Source organism: Bombina bombina, chromosome 11 (genome assembly GCF_027579735.1).
Source record: "Bombina bombina isolate aBomBom1 chromosome 11, aBomBom1.pri, whole genome shotgun sequence".
Classification (NCBI taxonomy): Eukaryota; Metazoa; Chordata; class Amphibia; order Anura; family Bombinatoridae; genus Bombina; species Bombina bombina.
Genome location: NC_069509.1, coordinates 11,105,696 through 11,126,322, shown reverse-complemented (window position 1 = coordinate 11,126,322; position 20,627 = coordinate 11,105,696). Strand labels below are relative to the sequence as shown.

Sequence of the window (20,627 nt, the reverse complement as noted above, 5' to 3'; positions counted from 1 at the left end):
TGTACAGGTGAGGGAGGAGAGAGAGGAGGAGTGAGGAGCCGGGTAGGAGGAGAAAGAGGAGGGGTGAGGAGCCGGTAGGAGGAGAGAGAGGAGGGGTGAGGAGCCGTTAGGAGGAGAGAGAGAGGAGGAGTGAGGAGCCGGGTAGGAGGAGAAAGAGGAGGGGTGAGGAGCCGGTAGGAGGAGAGAGAGGAGGGGTGAGGAGCCGGGTAGGAGGAGAGATAGGAGAGAGAGGAGGGGTGAGGAGCCGGTAGGAGGGGAGAGAGGAGGGATGAGGAGCCCTGTAGGAGGAGAGAGAGGAGGGGTGAGGAGCCGGATAGGAGGAGAGAGAGGAGGGGTGAGGAGTCGGTAGGAGGAGTGAGAGGAGGGGTGAGGAGGTAGGAGGAGAGAGAGGAGGGGTGAGGAGCCGGTAGGAGGAGAGAGAGAAGGGGTGAGGAGCCGGTAGGAGGAGAGAGAGGAGGGGTGAGCAGCCGGGTAGGAGGAGATAGAGGAGGGGTGAGGAGCCGGGTAGAAGGAGAGAGAGAAGGGGTGAGGAGCCGGTAGGAGGAGAGGAGGTGGAGGAGCCGGGTAGGAGGAGTGATGAGCCGGTAGGAGGAGAGAGAGGAGGAGTGAGGAGCCGGTAGGAGGAGAGAGAGGAGGAGTGAGGAGCCGGTAGGAGGAGAGAGAGGAGGGGTGAGGAGCCGGGTAGGAGGAGAGAGAGGAGGGGTGAGGAGCCGTGTAGGAGGAGAGAGAGGAGGAGTGAGGAGCCGGTAGGAGGAGAGAAAGGAGGAGTGAGGAGCCGGTAAGAGGAGAGAGAGGAGGAGTGAGGAGCCGGGTAGGAGGAGAGAGAGGAGGAGTGAGGAGCCGGTAGGACTGGAGAGAGAGGAGCCGGATAGGAGGAGAGAGAGGAGGGGTGAGGAGCCGGTAGGAGGAGAGAGAGGAGGAGTGAGGAGCCGGGTAGGAGGAGAGAGAGGAGGGATGAGGAGCCCTGTAGGAGGAGAGAGAGGAGGGGTGAGGAGTCGATAGGAGGAGTGAGAGGAGGGGTGAGGAGAAAGAGGAGGGGTGAGGAGCCGGTAGGAGGAGAGAGAGGAAGGGTGAGGAGCCGGGTAGGAGGAGAGAGAGGAGGAGTGAGGAGCCGGTAGGAGGAGAGAGAGGAGGGGTGAGGAGCAGGGTAGGAGGAGAGAGAGGAGGGGTGAGGAGCCGGTAGGAGGAGAGAGAGGAAGGGTGAGGAGCCGGGTAGGAGGAGAGAGAGGAGGAGTGAGGAGCCGGTAGGAGGAGAGAGAGGAGGGGTGAGGAGCCGGTAGGAGGAGAGAGAGGAGGGGTGAGGAGCAGGGTAGGAGGAGAGAGAGGAGGGGTGAGGAGCCGTGTAGGAGGAGAGAGAGGAGGAGTGAGGAGCCGGTAGGAGGAGAGAGAGGAGGGGTGAGGAGCCGTTATGACTGGAGAGAGAGGAGGGGTGAGGAGCCGGTAGGAGGAGAGAGAGGAGGGGTGAGGAGCCGGGTAGGAGGAGAGAGAGGAGGAGTGAGGAGCCGGGTAGGAGGAGAGAGAGGAGCCGGGTAGGAGGAGTGATCAGAGGGCAGGAGAGGGAAGAGTGTGGGAGGAGGAGCAGGGGAGGTTTAGCCGCCAGTCATACAGAACACATGAGCTGGTTTTTGTGATTTGGATAAATCCAGCAGAGCCAGAGGTTGCATTGCAGGGAGTCAGGAGCCACAGACCACACAATGTCCCTTTCTGACATCCGCAGAGTGCTGATTAGTGACAGTCTGGCCCCAGCATGTGCCCAAATCCTGCGTACCCAGGGTGGCATTGAGGTGACAGAGAACCCAGGACTAACTAGCAGCCAGCTCATCTCACAGATACAGGTGAGACAGGGGAGGAATGCTCCTCAGTTACAGGTATTCTGTAATGCTGTGCAGGGAGAGGGGGCATCATGCTGTGCAGGGAGAGGGGACATCATGCTGTGCAGGGAGAGGGGACATCATGCTGTGCAGGGAGAGGGGACATCATGCTGTGCAGGGAGAGGGGACATCATGCTGTGCAGGGAGAGGGGACACAATGCTGTTCAGGGAGAGGGGACACAATGCTGTTCAGGGAGAGGGGACATCATGCTGTGCAGGGAGAGGGGACATCATGCTGTGCAGGGAGAGGGGACATCATGCTGTGCAGGGAGAGGGGGCATCATGCTGTTCAGGGAGAGGGGGCATCATGCTGTGCAGGGAGAGGGGACATCATGCTGTGCAGGGAGAGGGGACATCATGCTGTGCAAGGAGAGGGGACATCATGCTGTGCAGGGAAAGGGGACATCATGCTGTTCAGGGAGAGGGGGCATCATGCTGTGCAGGGAGAGGGGACATCATGCTGTGCAGGGAGAGGGGACATCATGCTGTGCAGGGAGAGGGGACATCATGCTGTGCAGGGAGAGGGGACATCATGCTGTGCAGGGAGAGGGGACATCATGCTGTGCAGGGAGAGGGGACATCATGCTGTGCAGGGAAAGGGGACATCATGCTGTTCAGGGAGAGGGGGCATCATGCTGTTCAGGGAGAGGGGGCATCATGCTGTGCAGGGAGAGGGGGCATCATGCTGTGCAGGGAGAGGGGGCATCATGCTGTGCAGGGAGAGGGGGCATCATGCTGTGCAGGGAGAGGGGACATCATGCTGTGCAGGGAGAGGGGACATCATGCTGTGCAGGGAGAGGGGACACAATGCTGTGCAGGGAGAGGGGGCATCATGCTGTGCAGGGAGAGGGGGCATCATGCTGTGCAGGGAGAGGGGGCATTATGCTGTGCAGGGAGAGGGGACATTATGCTGTGCAGGGAGAGGGGACATTATGCTGTGCTGGGAGAGGGGACATTATGCTGTGCAGGGAGAGGGGACATCATGCTGAGCGGGGACATCATGCTGTGCAGGGAGCGGGGACATCATGCTGTGCAGGGAGCGGGGACATCATGCTGTGCAGGGAGAGGGGGCATCATGCTGTGCAGGGAGATGGGGGGGACACACTACTGTACAGGGAGAGGGGGCATCATGCTGTGCAGGGAGATGGGGGACACACACTGCTGTGCAGGGAGAGGGGACATCATGCTTAGCAGGGAGAGGGGACACTACTGTGCAGGGAGAGGGGGCATCATGCTGTGCAGGGAGATGGGGGACACACACTGCTGTGCAGGGAGATGGGGGACACACTGCTGTGCAGGGAGATGGGGGACACACTGCTGTGCAGGGAGATGGGGGACACACACTGCTGTGCAGGGAGAGGGGGCATCATGCTGTGCAGGGAGATGGGGGACACACTGCTGTGCAGGGAGATGGGGGACACACTTCTGTGCAGGGAGAGGGGACATTATACTGTGCAGGGAGAGGGGACACTAGATCAAGTGACAGTGTTTTTATGGATTTTGGATAGTAATGCTCTGCAGAGACAGGTGAGCTTTGGTATTAAGTGAAGGTGGAGAAATACTCTGCACGGTATAGGACACATTACCTACTGTGGAATAATGCTCTGCACAGAGAGAGTCAGCAGTTTGCTACAAGAAGAGGGTGAACTATTCTCTGCAGAGATGGGAAGAGAAAGTTAATGTAAGGTGAGCAATGTTCTGCATTACTCTTCAGCATCATGTGGAAATATGAATCTGCAGGACAGCATACAGTACAGGGATGTGGGTAGAGCAATGGTCTGCACAGAGGATAACATGAGTGTGTAGGAACAGGGGGACATGCTACAGACATTCATTGCTAACACATGTAGGTGCAGTATGCTGCAGCTAAATCACAGAATGCTAAACACAATCCCAACACTGCAGCCCACAGATTATACTGAATCCCATTCATGTGTTTGTCTGATGCAAGAGAGAGGAGATGTGTCAGCAGAGGGGAGGGAGAGAGACTGTGTGAGGGGAGGAGAGAGACTGTGTGAGGGGAGGAGAGAGAGGAGATGTGTCAGCAGAGGGGAGGGAGAGAGACTGTGTGAGGGGAGGAGAGAGACTGTGTGAGGGGAGGAGAGAGAGGAGATGTGTCAGCAGAGGGGAGGGAGAGAGACTGTATGAGGGGAGGAGAGAGAGGAGATGTGTCAGCAGAGGGGAGGGAGAGAGACTGTGTGAGGGGAGGAGAGAGACTGTGTGAGGGGAGGAGAGAGAGGAGATGTGTCAGCAGAGGGGAGGGAGAGAGACTGTGTGAGGGGAGGAGAGAGACTGTGTGAGGGGAGGAGAGAGAGGAGATGTGTCAGCAGAGGGGAGGGAGAGAGACTGTATGAGGGGAGGAGAGAGAGGAGATGTGTCAGCAGAGGGGAGGGAGAGAGACTGTGTGAGGGGAGGAGAGAGACTGTGTGAGGGGAGGAGAGAGACTGTGTGAGGGGAGGAGAGAGAGGAGATGTGTCAGCAGAGGGGAGGGAGAGAGACTGTGTGAGGGGAGGAGAGAGACTGTGTGAGGGGAGGAGAGAGAGGAGATGTGTCAGCAGAGGGGAGGAGAGAGACTGTGTGAGGGGAGGGAGAGAGACTGTGTGAGGGGAGGAGAGAGAGGAGATGTGTCAGCAGAGGGGAGGAGAGAGACTGTGTGAGGGGAGGAGAGAGACTGTGTGAGGGGAGGAGAGAGACTGTGTGAGGGGAGGAGAGAGAGGAGATGTGTCAGCAGAGGGGAGGGAGAGAGACTGTGTGAGGGGAGGGAGAGAGACTGTGTGAGGGGAGGGAGAGAGACTGTGTGAGGGGAGGGAGAGAGACTGTGTGAGGGGAGGGAGAGAGACTGTGTGAGGGGAGGAGAGAGACTGTGTGAGGGGAGGAGAGAGACTGTGAGGGGAGGAGAGAGACTGTGTGAGGGGAGGGGAGAGAGGAGATTTGTCAGCAGAGGGGAGGGAGAGAGACTGTGTGAGGGGAGGAGAGAGACTGTGTGAGGGGAGGAGAGAGAGGAGATGTGTCAGCAGAGGGGAGGGGGGAGACTGTGTGAGGGGAGGAGAGAGACTGTGTGAGGGGAGGGGAGAGAGGAGACTGTGTGAGGGGAGGAGAGAGAGAGACTAGTCCAGTCAAGTCAAGAATACTTTATTAGCATGACATTATTACATGTGTTGCCAAAGTAATATGTTACAATAAAACAGATCAATAACAATTTATAAAGTAGGACCATAGTGGGTAAATATGGTAACAGTTCATATAATCTGTATGGGGGTCCCTTAAAAAATCATAAGACCACAGTAATATAAATAAAATTCTAAATAAAGTCATATTTTAATACACTTAGGCAGCAAATCAAACACACGCTCAAACCACTGGTATGGCTATGTGAGCTATGTATTTAATTAGCCTTTGCAAAGACATTGCTAAATATTTTTATCTTAATTGGACATTTAATAATAAATTCTTTAAACTGCTCTCTGCATTCCCCATTAATATTCTAGATTCTGGCCTTTAAAGTCGGCAAAAATGCACAGTAGCACACTACATAGCATACACTTACACATGCAGACACACACACACACTACATAGCATACACTTATACATGCAGATACACACACACTACATAGCATACACTTACACATGCAGACACACGCACACTACATAGCATACACTTATACATGCAGATACACACACACACTACATAGCATACACTTATACATGCAGATACACACACACTACATAGCATACACTTATACATGCAGATACACACACACTACATAGCATACACTTATACATGCAGATACACACTTATACACACACACACTACATAGCATACACTTATACATGCAGATACACACACACTACATAGCATACACTTACACATGCAGATACACACACACTACATAGCATACACTTATACATGCAGATACATACACACTACATAGCATACACTTATACATGCAGATACATACACACTACATAGCATACACTTACACATACAGATACACACACACTACATAGTATACACTTATACATACAGATACACACACACTACATAGCATACACTTATACATACAGATACACACACACACACTACATAGCATACACTTATACATACAGATACACACACACACACACACACACACACTACATAGCATACACTACTTATACATGCAGATACACACACACACACACACACTACATAGCATACACTTAAACATGCAGATACACACACACACTACATAGCATACACTTATACATGCAGATACACACACACACACACACACAAACACACTACATAGCATACACTTATACATGCAGATACACACACACACTACATAGCATACACTTATACATGCAGATACACACACACACTACATAGCATACACTTATACATGCAGATACACACACACTACATAGCATACAATTACATATGCACATACACACATACTACATACCATACACTTATACATGAAGATACACACACACACACACACACTACATAGCATACAATTACATATGCACATACACACATACTACATAGCATACACTTATACATGCAGATACACACACTACATAGCATACAGTTATACATGCAGATACACACGCACTACATATCATACACTTATACATGCAGATACACACACACTACATAGCATACACTTATACATGCAGATACACACACACTACATAGCATACACTTATACATGCAGATACACACACACTACATAGCATACACTTATACATGCAGATACACACACACTACATAGCATACACTTATACATGCAGATACACACACACTACATAGCATACACTTATACATGCAGATACACACACACTACATAGCATACACTTATACATGCAGATACACACACACTACATAGCATACAATTACATATGCACATACACACATACTACATAGCATACACTTATACATGCAGATACACACACTACATAGCATACATTTATACATGCACACACTACATAGCATACACTTATACATGCAGATACACACACACACACTACATAACATACACTTATACATGCAGATACACACACACTACATAGCATACACTTACACATGCAGATACACACTACATAGCATACACTTATACATGCAGACACACACACACACACACACACACACACATTACATAGCATACACTAATACATGCAGCATACACTTACACAAAAAATACTACGTAGAGTTGAGATAAGATAAAATTACATCCAATTTAATTATACATAAAATAACTCGCATAAAATCATTCAATAAAATCATTCAATAAAATCACAACCTCGGATACTACCCTTGGTATATGAGTAGGTTGGGATCATAGGTCTGCAAAAGACAATTTACAAATATCGGATACTCAGGTCAACAAGGGAGTCGAAACTCCTTGTCTTGAGAATTATATTCCGATGACTTAACAAATGCCTGTTAAAATCGGTAACCTTGCTACCCAAATAGGGTCAATAAATGCTGTCTGCAACTTTTATAACTGCAAATACATTTGGTGATACGATAACTGCGTGCTGGATCCAAATACCTTGTGTTAGTAAACAGAGTGTTTAAAGCAAAATCATGAATAAATATTAGATATTCTTAAGGATCGTAAATTCAAATTGTCAAACCATAAAACTACAAAACCTGTGGCGTAAAAGAAGGTGAACAGTGATTCAAAAACAATCTGATATCAGAACATAAATTTTAAAATTCCTGTGAAAAAATAAACGAAAAATGTCATAAAAATAAAGTCCAATCTGTGCTGTGCGAATTGTCAAAATCAGGTGAAAAAAACAGTGGCCACTGTGGAAGCAAAAATAATAATGAACAATACAATCCAACGTGTAAATGCTCCTTACAACCTAAAAGTTAAAGTGTTCCTGTAGTGTTCCTGTGAGTGCCCCAGGAACCGGAAAGTCAGGTCTAGACGTCTCGGGTCTCCCACATTCGAGTTTCCCGCGACGGTACCTAGAAACAAAAATATACCAATAGTGCAGACGGTTTTCTTAATCTGCTATCAATTTCAAACGTACTTACCAGTCGACGCGTTTCGGTCTATACTAGACCTTTATCAAGACTGGTTTTGTTTAACTTTTAATGCTCTTATATATTAATTGAAACAATATGGACCGGAAGTAGTTACTTACTACTTCCGGTTTCGAGTGTTCGATAATGTACTACTCGAAACCGGAAGAAGTAAGTAACTACTTCCGGTCCATATTGTTTCAATTAATATATAAGAGCATTAAAAGTTAAACAAAAACAGTCTTGATAAAGGTCTAGTATACGCGAAACGCGTCGACTGGTAAGTACGTTTGCAATTGATAGCAGATTAAGAAAACCGTCTGCACTATTGGTATATTTTTGTTTCTAGGTACCGTTGCGGGAAACTCGAATGTGGGAGACCCGAGACGTCTAGACCTGACTTTCCGGTTCCTGCGGCACTCACAGGAACACTACAAGAACACTTTAACTTTTAGGTTGTAAGGAGCATTTACACGTTGGATTGTATTGTTCATTATTATTTTTGCTTCCACAGTGGCCACTTTTTTTTTTCCACCTGATTTTGACAATTCGCACAGCACAGATTGGACTTTATTTTTATGACATTTTTCGTTTATTTTTTCACAGGAATTTTAAAATTTATGTTCTGATATCAGATTGTTTTTGAATCACTGTTCACCTTCTTTTACGTCACAGGTTTTGTAGTTTTATGGTTTGACAATTTGAATTTACGATCCTTAAGAATATCTAATATTTATTCATGATTTTGCTTTAAACACTCTGTTTACTAACACAAGGTATTTGGATCCAGCACGCAGTTATCGTATCACCAAATGTATTTGCAGTTATAAAAGTTGCAGACGGCATTTATTGACCCTATTTGGGTCGCAAGGTTACCGATTTTAACAGGCATTTGTTAAGTCATCGGAATATAATTCTCAAGACAAGGAGTTTCGACTCCCTTGTTGACCTGAGTATCCGATATTTGTAAATTGTCTTTTGCAGACCTATGATCCCAACCTACCCATATACCAAGGGTAGTATCCGAGGTTGTGATTTTATTGAATGATTTTATGTGAGTTATTTTATGTATAATTAAATTGGATGTAATTTTATCTTATCTCAACTCTACGTAGTATTTTTTGGGTTATTCCAGACCGAGCCTCAATTGGCGCTTTGGTTTTCTATCCCTGTAATATTTTAATCTTTTTTGACTACTAGGAGTCACTAAACCGAAGCTAGGTCGTATTTCTGGAGGGCGCTTAGTGATATCCATTATAGCATACACTTACACATGCAGATACACAGACACTACATAGTATACACTTACACATGCAGATACACACACTACATAGCATACACTTACACATGCAGATACACACACACTACATAGCATACACTTACCCATGCAGATACACACACACACACACACACACACTACATAGTATACACTTATACATGCAGATACACACACACACACACACACACACTACATAGCATACACTTACACATGCAGATATACACACACACACACACACACACTACATAGTATACACTTATACATGCAGATACACACACACTACATAGCATACACTTATACATGCAGATACACACACACTACATGGCATACACTTATACATGCAGATACACACACACTACATAGCATACACTTATACATGCAGATACACACACACTACATAGTATACACTTATACATGCAGATACACACACACTACATAGCATACACTTATACATCCAGATACACACACACACTACATAGCATACACTTATACATGCAGATACACACACACTACATAGCATACACTTATACATGCAGATACACACACACTACATAGCATACACTTATACATGCAGATATACACATACACACACTACATAGCTTACACTTATACATGCAGATACACACACACTACATAGCATACACTTATACATGCAGATACACACACTACATAGCATACACTTATACATGCAGATACACTTATACATGCAGATCACATACACACACTACATAGCTTACACTTATACATGCAGATACACACACACTACATAGCATACACTTATACATGCAGATACACAGACTCTACATAGTATACACTTATACATGCAGATACTCACACTACATAGCATACACTTATACATGCAGATACTCACACTACATAGCATACACTTATACATGCAGATACACACTTATACATGCAGATACACAGACACTACATAGTATACACTTATACATGCAGATACACACACACTACATAGCATACACTTATACATGCAGATACTCACACTACATAGCATACACTTATACATGCAGATACACACTTATACATGCAGATACACAGACACTACATAGTATACACTTATACATGCAGATACACACACACTACATAGCATACACTTATACATGCAGATACTCACACTACATAGCATACACTTATACATGCAGATACTCACACTACATAGCATACACTTATACATGCAGATACTCACACTACATAGCATACACTTATACATGCAGATACTCACACTACATAGCATACACTTATACATGCAGATATACACATACACACACTACATAGCTTACATTTATACATGCAGACACACACTACATAGCATAAACTTATACATACAGATACACACACACACACACAGTTATGGATACAGATAGACACACACACACTACATCATATATGGGTATCTGTAATTCATTGTATGGGGTCCTGGGGTTGGCAAGCACATTAGCTGGCAGTCTGTGGCTGCCACTGTTCGTTACACTGTTCGTTACCCTGGTATTAGCACTGCTCATTGTATAAAACTGAAGGCATGCTAGTATTATCACCAGGGGTTGGACATCATCACTACCAGAGGTAGGTTAGAGAGGTCACCATTACCCGTGGTCAGAGCGTATACAGCCTTCTTACTCCTGCTTAACCCACACACCATTCCTTTTCCACAGGGAATCTAACAGGTATCTAACCCTGTGAGAGCAAAGCCAGCTGCTTCTGAGTATGGGCCCAATAGAATTAAAAAAAATAAATAAAAATGTATGCCTGGGGCAAATCGGGACAGATGGCTAGCAACCCGGGACAGGGGGACAGACCCCTAAAATCGTGACAGTTGGGGAGGTATGGGGTTCTGGTCATGTGACAGTCTGCTACATATTTTGCTACTATCCTTGTAGCTTTGTTTTTTTTCTCCTAAGAGTACACATAGTCTTTCTTGTTCCGACATCTGTGGGAAGTCTGTTATTTCTTTCATTATTTTTGGGAAGTATTTCTCCCTTAAAGTTTGTATCTTGTACAGTACAAGAGGAAGTGCGCTTCAGTCTCTGTCCCCACTGTCACACTGTGCACATTGTCTGGCTGCCCTGGGTCTCCATTTTGCCTGATATCTGCCAGTCTCTATTTCCAGCTGGTGGTCAGAGATTCTGTATTTAGTGAGTATCTGTCTGTGCTTTGGGTTGGTGACACTTGTGAGATACTCAGCTAGTTTGTACTCTGTAGTGACCTGTAACACTCCCTCTTGTTCTGTTACCCAGTCTGTACCTCCCAGTGTACCTCTCCTTCAGAGCTGTGTGTAAGGTGTTTAGTGACACATGTGAGATACTCAGCTAGTTTGTACTCTGTAGTGACCTGTAACACTCCCTCTTGTTCTGTTACCCAGTCTGTACCTCCCAGTGCCCAGTTTACCTCTCCTTCAGAGCTGTGTGTAAGGTGTTTAGTGACACGTGTGAGATACTCAGCTAGTCTGTACTCTCTCTGTAGTGACCTGTAACACTCCCTCTTGTTCTGTTACCCAGTCTGTACCTCCCAGTGCCCAGTGTACCTCTCCTTCAGAGCTGTATGTAAGGTGTTTAGTGACACATGTGAGATACTCAGCTAGTCTGTACTCTCTCTGTAGTGATCTGTAACACTCCCTCTTGTTCTGTTACCCAGTCTGTACCTCCCAGTGCCCAGTGTACCTCTCCTTCAGAGCTGTGTGTAAGGTGTTTAGTGACACATGTGAGATACTCAGCTAGTCTGTACTCTCTGTAGTGACCTGTAACACTCCCTCTTGTTCTGTTACCCAGTCTGTACCTCCCAGTGCCCAGTTTACCTCTCCTTCAGAGCTGTGTGTAAGGTGTTTGGTGACACATGTGAGATACTCAGCTAGTCTGTACTCTCTCTGTAGTGACCTGTAACACTCCCTCTTGTTCTGTTACCCAGTCTGTTCCTCCCAGTGCCCAGTGTACCTCTCCTTCAGAGCTGTGTGTAAGGTGTTTAGTGACACACGTGAGATACTCAGCTAGTCTGTACTCTCTCTGTAGTGACCTGTAACACTCCCTCTTGTTCTGTTACCCAGTCTGTACCTCCCAGTGCCCAGTTTACCTCTCCTTCAGAGCTGTTTGTACGGTGTTTAGTGACACATGTGAGATACTCAGCTAGTCTGTACTCTCTCTGTAGTGACCTGTAACACTCCCTCTTGTTCTGTTACCCAGTCTGTACCGCCCAGTGTACCTCTCCTTCAGAACTGTGTGTAAGGTGTTTAGTGACACATGTGAGATACTCAGCTAGTCTGTACTCTCTCTGTAGTGACCTGTAACACTCCCTCTTGTTCTGTTACCCAGTCTGTACCGCCCAGTGTACCTCTCCTTCAGAGCTGTGTGTAAGGTGTTTAGTGACACATGTGAGATACTCAGCTAGTCTGTACTCTCTCTGTAGTGACCTGTAACACTCCCTCTTGTTCTGTTACCCAGTCTGTACCTCCCAGTGCCCAGTGTACCTCTCCTTCAGAGCTGTGTGTAAGGTGTTTAGTGACACATGTGAGATACTCAGCTAGTCTGTACTCTGTAGTGACCTGTAACACTCCCTCTTGTTCTGTTACCCAGTCTGTACCTCCCAGTGTACCTCTCCTTCAGAGCTGTGTGTAAGGTGTTTAGTGACACATGTGAGATACTCAGCTAGTCTGTACTCTCTCTGTAGTGACCTGTAACACTCCCTCTTGTTCTGTTACCCAGTCTGTACCTCCCAGTGCCCAGTGTACCTCTCCTTCAGAGCTGTGTGTAAGGTGTTTAGTGACACATGTGAGATACTCAGCTAGTCTGTACTCTCTGTAGTGACCTGTAACACTCCCTCTTGTTCTGTTACCCAGTCTGTACCTCCCAGTGCTCAGTGTACCTCTCCTTCAGAGCTGTGTGTAAGGTGTTTAGTGACACATGTGAGATACTCAGCTAGTCTGTACTCTCTCTGTAGTGACCTGTAACACTCCCTCTTGTTCTGTTACCCAGTCTGTACCCCCTAGTGCTCAGTGTACCTCTCCTTCAGAGCTGTGTGTAAGGTGTTTAGTGACACATGTGAGATACTCAGCTAGTCTGTACTCTCTCTGTAGTGACCTGTAACGCTCCCTCTTGTTCTGTTACCCAGTCTGTACCTCCCAGTGCCCAGTTTACCTCTCCTTCAGAGCTGTTTGTACGGTGTTTAGTGACACATGTGAGATACTCAGCTAGTCTGTACTCTCTGTAGTGACCTGTAACACTCCCTCTTGTTCTGTTACCCAGTCTGTACCTCCCAGTGCCCAGTTTACCTCTCCTTCAGAGCTGTTTGTACGGTGTTTAGTGACACATGTGAGATACTCAGCTAGTCTGTACTCTCTCTGTAGTGACCTGTAACACTCCCTCTTGTTCTGTTACCCAGTCTGTACCGCCCAGTGTACCTCTCCTTCAGAACTGTGTGTAAGGTGTTTAGTGACACATGTGAGATACTCAGCTAGTCTGTACTCTCTCTGTAGTGACCTGTAACACTCCCTCTTGTTCTGTTACCCAGTCTGTACCGCCCAGTGTACCTCTCCTTCAGAGCTGTGTGTAAGGTGTTTAGTGACACATGTGAGATACTCAGCTAGTCTGTACTCTCTCTGTAGTGACCTGTAACACTCCCTCTTGTTCTGTTACCCAGTCTGTACCTCCCAGTGCCCAGTGTACCTCTCCTTCAGAGCTGTGTGTAAGGTGTTTAGTGACACATGTGAGATACTCAGCTAGTCTGTACTCTGTAGTGACCTGTAACACTCCCTCTTGTTCTGTTACCCAGTCTGTACCTCCCAGTGCTCAGTGTACCTCTCCTTCAGAGCTGTGTGTAAGGTGTTTAGTGACACATGTGAGATACTCAGCTAGTCTGTACTCTCTCTGTATTGACCTGTAACACTCCCTCTTGTTCTGTTACCCAGTCTGTACCCCCCAGTGCCCAGTGTACCTCTCCTTCAGAGCTGTTAGTAAGGTGTTTGGTGACACATGTGAGATACTCAGCTAGTCTGTACTCTCTGTAGTGACCTGTAACACTCCCTCTTGTTCTGTTACCCAGTCTGTACCCCCCAGTGCCCAGTGTACCTCTCCTTCAGAGCTGTGTGTAAGGTGTTTAGTGACACATGTGAGATACTCAGCTAGTCTGTACTCTCTGTAGTGACCTGTAACACTCCCTCTTGTTCTGTTACCCAGTCTGTACCTCCCAGTGCCCAGTGTACCTCTCCTTCAGAGCTGTGTGTAAGGTGTTTGGTGACATGTGAGATACTCAGTCTGTACTCTCTCTGTAGTGACCTGTAACACTCCCTCTTGTTCTGTTACCCAGTCTGTACCTCCCAGTGCCCAGTGTACCTCTCCTTCAGAGCTGTGTGTAAGGTGTTTAGTGACACATGTGAGATACTCAGCTAGTCTGTACTCTCTCTGTAGTGACCTGTAACACTCCCTCTTGTTCTGTTACCCAGTCTGTACCTCCCAGTGCCCAGTGTACCTCTCCTTTAGAGCTGTGTGTAAGGTGTTTAGTGACACATGTGAGATACTCAGCTAGTCTGTACTCTCTCTGTAGTGACCTGTAACACTCCCTCTTGTTCTGTTACCCAGTCTGTACCTCCCAGTGCCCAGTGTACCTCTCCTTCAGAGCTGTGTGTAAGGTGTTTAGTGACACATGTGAGATACTCAGCTAGTCTGTACTCTCTCTGTAGTGACCTGTAACACTCCCTCTTGTTCTGTTACCCAGTCTGTGCCTCCCAGTGCTCAGTGTACCTCTCCTTCAGAGCTGTGTGTAAGGTGTTTAGTGACACATGTGAGATACTCAGCTAGTCTGTACTCTCTCTCTGTAGTGACCTGTAACACTCCCTCTTGTTCTGTTACCCAGTCTGTACCTCCCAGTGCCCAGTGTACCTCTCCTTCAGAGCTGTGTGTAAGGTGTTTAGTGACACATGTGAGATACTCAGCTAGTCTGTACTCTCTCTGTAGTGACCTGTAACACTCCCTCTTGTTCTGTTACCCAGTCTGTACCTCCCAGTGCCCAGTGTACCTCTCCTTCAGAGCTGTGTGTAAGGTGTTTAGTGACATGTGAGATACTCAGCTAGTCTGTACTCTCTGTAGTGACCTGTAACACTCCCTCTTGTTCTGTTACCCAGTCTGTACCTCCCAGTGCCCAGTGTACCTCTCCTTCAGAGCTGTGTGTAAGGTGTTTAGTGACACATGTGAGATACTCAGCTAGTCTGTACTCTCTGTAGTGACCTGTAACACTCCCTCTTGTTCTGTTACCCAGTCTGTTCCTCCCAGTGCCCAGTGTACCTCTCCTTCAGAGCTGTGTGTAAGGTGTTTAGTGGCACATGTGAGATACTCAGCTAGTCTGTACTCTCTCTGTAGTGACCTGTAACACTCCCTCTTGTTCTGTTACCCAGTCTGTACCTCCCAGTGCCCAGTGTACCTCTCCTTCAGAGCTGTGTGTAAGGTGTTTAGTGACACATGTGAGATACTCAGCTAGTCTGTACTCTCTCTGTAGAGACCTGTAACACTCCCTCTTGTTCTGTTACCCAGTCTGTACCTCCCAGTGCCCAGTGTACCTCTCCTTCAGAGCTGTGTGTAAGGTTTTTAGTGACACATGTGAGATACTCAGCTAGTCTGTACTCTCTCTGTAGTGACCTGTAACACTCCCTCTTGTTCTGTTACCCAGTCTGTACCTCCCAGTGCCCAGTGTACCTCTCCTTCAGAGCTGTTTGTAAGGTGTTTAGTGACACATGTGAGATACTCAGCTAGTCTGTACTCTCTGTAGTGACCTGTAACACTCCCTCTTGTTCTGTTACCCAGTCTGTACCTCCCAGTGCCCAGTGTACCTCTCCTTCAGAGCTGTGTGTAAGGTGTTTAGTGACACATGTGAGATACTCAGCTAGTCTGTACTCTGTAGTGACCTGTAACACTCCCTCTTGTTCTGTTACCCAGTCTGTACCTCCCAGTGCCCAGTGTACCTCTCCTTCAGAGCTGTGTGTAAGGTGTTTAGTGACACATGTGAGATACTCAGCTAGTCTGTACTCTCTCTGTAGTGACCTGTAACACTCCCTCTTGTTCTGTTACCCAGTCTGTACCTCCCAGTGCCCAGTGTACCTCTCCTTCAGAGCTGTGTGTAAGGTGTTTAGTGACACATGTGAGATACTCAGCTAGTCTGTACTCTCTCTGTAGTGACCTGTAACACTCCCTCTTGTTCTGTTACCCAGTCTGTACCTCCCAGTGTACCTCTCCTTCAGAGCTGTTTGTAAGGTGTTTAGTGACACATGTGAGATACTCAGCTAGTCTGTACTCTCTCTGTAGTGACCTGTAACACTCCCTCTTGTTCTGTTACCCAGTCTGTACCTCCCAGTGCCCAGTGTACCTCTCCTTCAGAGCTGTTAGTAAGGTGTTTGGTGACACTTGTGAGATACTCAGCTAGTCTGTACTCTCTCTGTAGTGACCTGTAACACTCCCTCTTGTTCTGTTACCCAGTCTGTACCCCCCAGTGCCCAGTGTACCTCTCCTTCAGAGCTGTATGTAAGGTGTTTAGTGACATGTGAGATACTCAGCTAGTCTGTACTCGCTCTGTAGTGAACTGTAACACTCCATCTTGTTCTGTTACCCAGTCTGTACCCCCCAGTACCCAGTGTACCTCTCCTTCAGAGCTGTTTGTAAGGTGTTTGGTGACACTCTCTCATGGGCTGTGCTTTTGCTGATGTGGTTTTGCAGGTCTGATGTATATTCTCTAAATGCTTTTGATGCTGGGTCACAGAGTGCTTGGTGGTAAAGTGTGCTTGTGTCACTATTTGTGAGGTGACACCAGAATTTGTACACCCTTTTTTGCATTGGTAGCAACAATGGGAATCTTCCCAGCTCTACTCTGCACCCATTGTTAGGGGCGCTTCTGTGTACCCGCAGTGCATATTTACAGAATTGGAGATGTGCAATTTCTGTGAGAGTTTTGTCCCATTCTCGGTAGTTCTGGGTCAGTGTTGGGCCCCAGACCTCACAGCCATACAGCAGGATTGGTACAAATGCCTTAAGTAACAGTTCTGTAGGAGGGTTTAGACTGTCCCCTTAAGTAACAGTTCTGTAGGAGGGTTTAGACTGTCCCCTTAAGTAACAGTTCTGTAGGAGGGTTTAGACTGTCCCCTTAAGTAACAGTTCTGTAGGAGGGTTTAGACTGTCCCCTTAAGTAACAGTTCTGTAGGAGGGTTTAGACTGTCCCGTTAAGTAACAGTTCTGTAGGAGGGTTTAGACTGTCCCCTTAAGTAACAGTTCTGTAGGAGGGTTTAGACTGTCCCCTTAAGTAACAGTTCTGTAGGAGGGTTTAGACTGTCCCTTTAAGTAACAGTTCTGTAGGAGGGTTTAGACTGTCCCTTTAAGTAACAGTTCTGTAGGAGGGTTTAGACTGTCCCTTTAAGTAACAGTTCTGTAGGAGGGTTTAGACTGTCCCCTTAAGTAACAGTTCTGTAGGAGGGTTTAGACTGTCCCTTTAAGTAACAGTTCTGTAGGAGGGTTTAGACTGTCCCCTTAAGTAACAGTTCTGTAGGAGGGTGTCTTCCCACCAATTCCACTTTACAGCAGTTTCATGTATAGGCCTGGGTGCCAGATTGAGTCAAATGCTTTTTTGAAGTGCACAAAACATGCAAACACCTTCCCTGATGGTGAGCTTTTCACATACTTGTTAGTGATAGCTTGTAATGTGAAGATGTGGTCTGTGGTTCTTTGTTTAGGGACTCACGTGCCTAAACCCTCCTACACAACTGTTACTTAAGGCATTTGTACCAATCCTGCTGTATGGCTGTGAGGTCTGGGGCCCAACACTGACCCAGAACTACCGAGAATGGGACAAAACTCTCACAGAAATTGCACATCTCCAATTCTGTAAATATGCACTGCGGGTACACAGAAGCGCCCCTAACAATGGGTGCAGAGCAGAGCTGGGAAGATTCCCATTGTTGCTACCAATGCAAAAACGGGTGTACAAATTCTGGTGTCACCTCACAAATAGTGACACAAGCACACTTTACCACCAAGCACTCTGTGACCCAGCATCAAAAGCATTTAGAGAATATACATCAGACCTGCAAAACCACATCAGCAAAAGCACAGCCCATGACAGAGTCACCAAACACCTTACACACAGCTCTGAAGGAGAGGTACACTGGGCACTGGGGGGTACAGACTGGGTAACAGAACAAGAGGGAGTGTTACAGGTCACTACAGAGAGTACAGACTAGCTGAGTATCTCACATGTGTCACTAAACACCTTACACACAGCTCTGAAGGAGAGGTACACTGGGCACTGTGAGGTACAGACTGGGTAACAGAACAAGAGGGAGTGTTACAGGTCACTACAGAGAGTACAGACTAGCTGAGTATCTCACATGTGTCACTAAACACCTTACACACAGCTCTGAAGGAGAGGTACACTGGGCACTGGGAGGAACAGACTGGGTAACAGAACAAGAGGGAGTGTTACAGGTCACTACAGAGAGGGTACAGACTAGCTGAGTATCTCACATGTGTCACTAAACACCTTACACACAGCTCTGAAGGAGAGGTACACTGGGCACTGGGAGGTACAGACTGGGTAACAGAACAAGAGGGAGTGTTACAGGTCACTACAGAGAGAGTACAGACTAGCTGAGTATCTCACATGTGTCACTAAACACCTTACACACAGCTCTGAAGGAGAGGTACACTGGGCACTGGGAGGTACAGACTGGGTAACAGAACAAGAGGGAGTGTTACAGGTCACTACAGAGAGAGTACAGACTAGCTGAGTATCTCACATGTGTCACTAAACACCTTACACACAGCTCTGAAGGAGAGGTACACTGGGCACTGGGAGGTACAGACTGGGTAGCAGAACAAGAGGGAGTGTTACAGGTCACTACAGAGAGAGAGTACAGACTAGCTGAGTATCTCACATGTGTCACTAAACACCTTACACACAGCTCTGAAGGAGAGGTACACTGGGTACTGGGAGGTAGAGACTGGGTAACAGAACAAGAGGGAGTGTTACAGGTCACTACAGAGAGAGTACAGACTAGCTGAGTATCTCACATGTGTCACTAAAAACCTTACACACAGCTCTGAAGGAGAGGTACACTGGGCACTGGGAGGTACAGACTGGGTAACAGAACAAGAGGGAGTGTTACAGGTCACTACAGAGAGAGTACAGACTAGCTGAGTATCTCGCACGTCACTAAACACCTTACACACAGCTCTGAAGGAGAGGTACACTGGGCACTGGGAGGTACAGACTGGGTAACAGAACAAGAGGGAGTGTTACAGGTCACTATAGAGAGAGTACAGACTAGCTGAGTATCTCACATGTGTCACTAAACACCTTACACACAGCCCTGAAGGAGAGGTACACTGAGCACTGGGAGGTACAGACTGGGTAACAGAACAAGAGGGAGTGTTACAGGTCACTACAGAGAGAGTACAGACTAGCTGAGTATCTCACATGTGTCACTAAACACCTTACACACAGCTCTGAAGGAGAGGTACACTGGGCACTGGGAGGTACAGACTGGGTAACAGAACAAGAGGGAGTGTTACAGGTCACTACAGAGAGTACAGACTAGCTGAGTATCTCACATGTGTCACTAAACACCTTACACACAGCTCTGAAGGAGAGGTACACTGGGCACTGGGAGGTACAGACTGGGTAACAGAACAAGAGGGAGTGTTACAGGTCACTACAGAGAGAGTACAGACTAGCTGAGTATCTCACATGTGTCACCAAACACCTTACACACAGCTCTGAAGGAGAGGTGCACTGGGAGGTACAGACTGGGTAACAGAACAAGAGGGAGTGTTACAGGTCACTACAGAGAGAGTACAGACTAGCTGAGTATCTCACATGTGTCACCAAACACCTTACACACAGCTCTGAAGGAGAGGTACACTGGGCACTGGGAGGTACAGACTGGGTAACAGAACAAGAGGGAGTGTTACAGGTCACTACAGAGAGAGAGTACAGACTAGCTGAGTATCTCACATGTGTCACTAAACACCTTACACACAGCTCTGAAGGAGAGGTACACTGGGCACTGGGAGGTACAGACTGGGTAACAGAACAAGAGGGAGTGTTACAGGTCACTACAGAGAGAGTACAGACTAGCTGAGTATCTCACATGTGTCACTAAACACCTTACACACAGCTCTGAAGGAGAGGTACACTGGGCACTGGGAGGTACAGACTGGGTAACAGAACAAGAGGGAGTGTTACAGGTCACTACAGAGAGAGTACAGACTAGCTGAGTATCTCACATGTGTCACTAAACACCTTACACACAGCTCTGAAGGAGAGGTACACTGGGCACTGGGAGGTACAGACTGGGTAACAGAACAAGAGGGAGTGTTACAGGTCACTACAGAGAGAGTACAGACTAGCTGAGTATCTCACATGTGTCACTAAACACCTTACACACAGCTCTGAAGGAGAGGTACACTGGTCACTG

The 20,627-nt window shown here is 47.1% G+C and overlaps 1 protein-coding gene across 1 annotated transcript in view; it reads left to right on the top strand.

Moving 5' to 3' along the window:
- Positions 1-1,577: 1,577 nt before the first annotated feature.
- The window catches only part of PHGDH (phosphoglycerate dehydrogenase), a 150,249-nt gene continuing 131,199 nt past the window's right edge, over positions 1,578-20,627 (top strand). Inside the window, exon 1 of the mRNA XM_053694850.1 lies at positions 1,578-1,835. Coding sequence (XP_053550825.1) covers positions 1,695-1,835 — 141 coding nt within the window. The 5' untranslated portion in view covers positions 1,578-1,694. The remainder of the gene's footprint in view (positions 1,836-20,627) is intronic.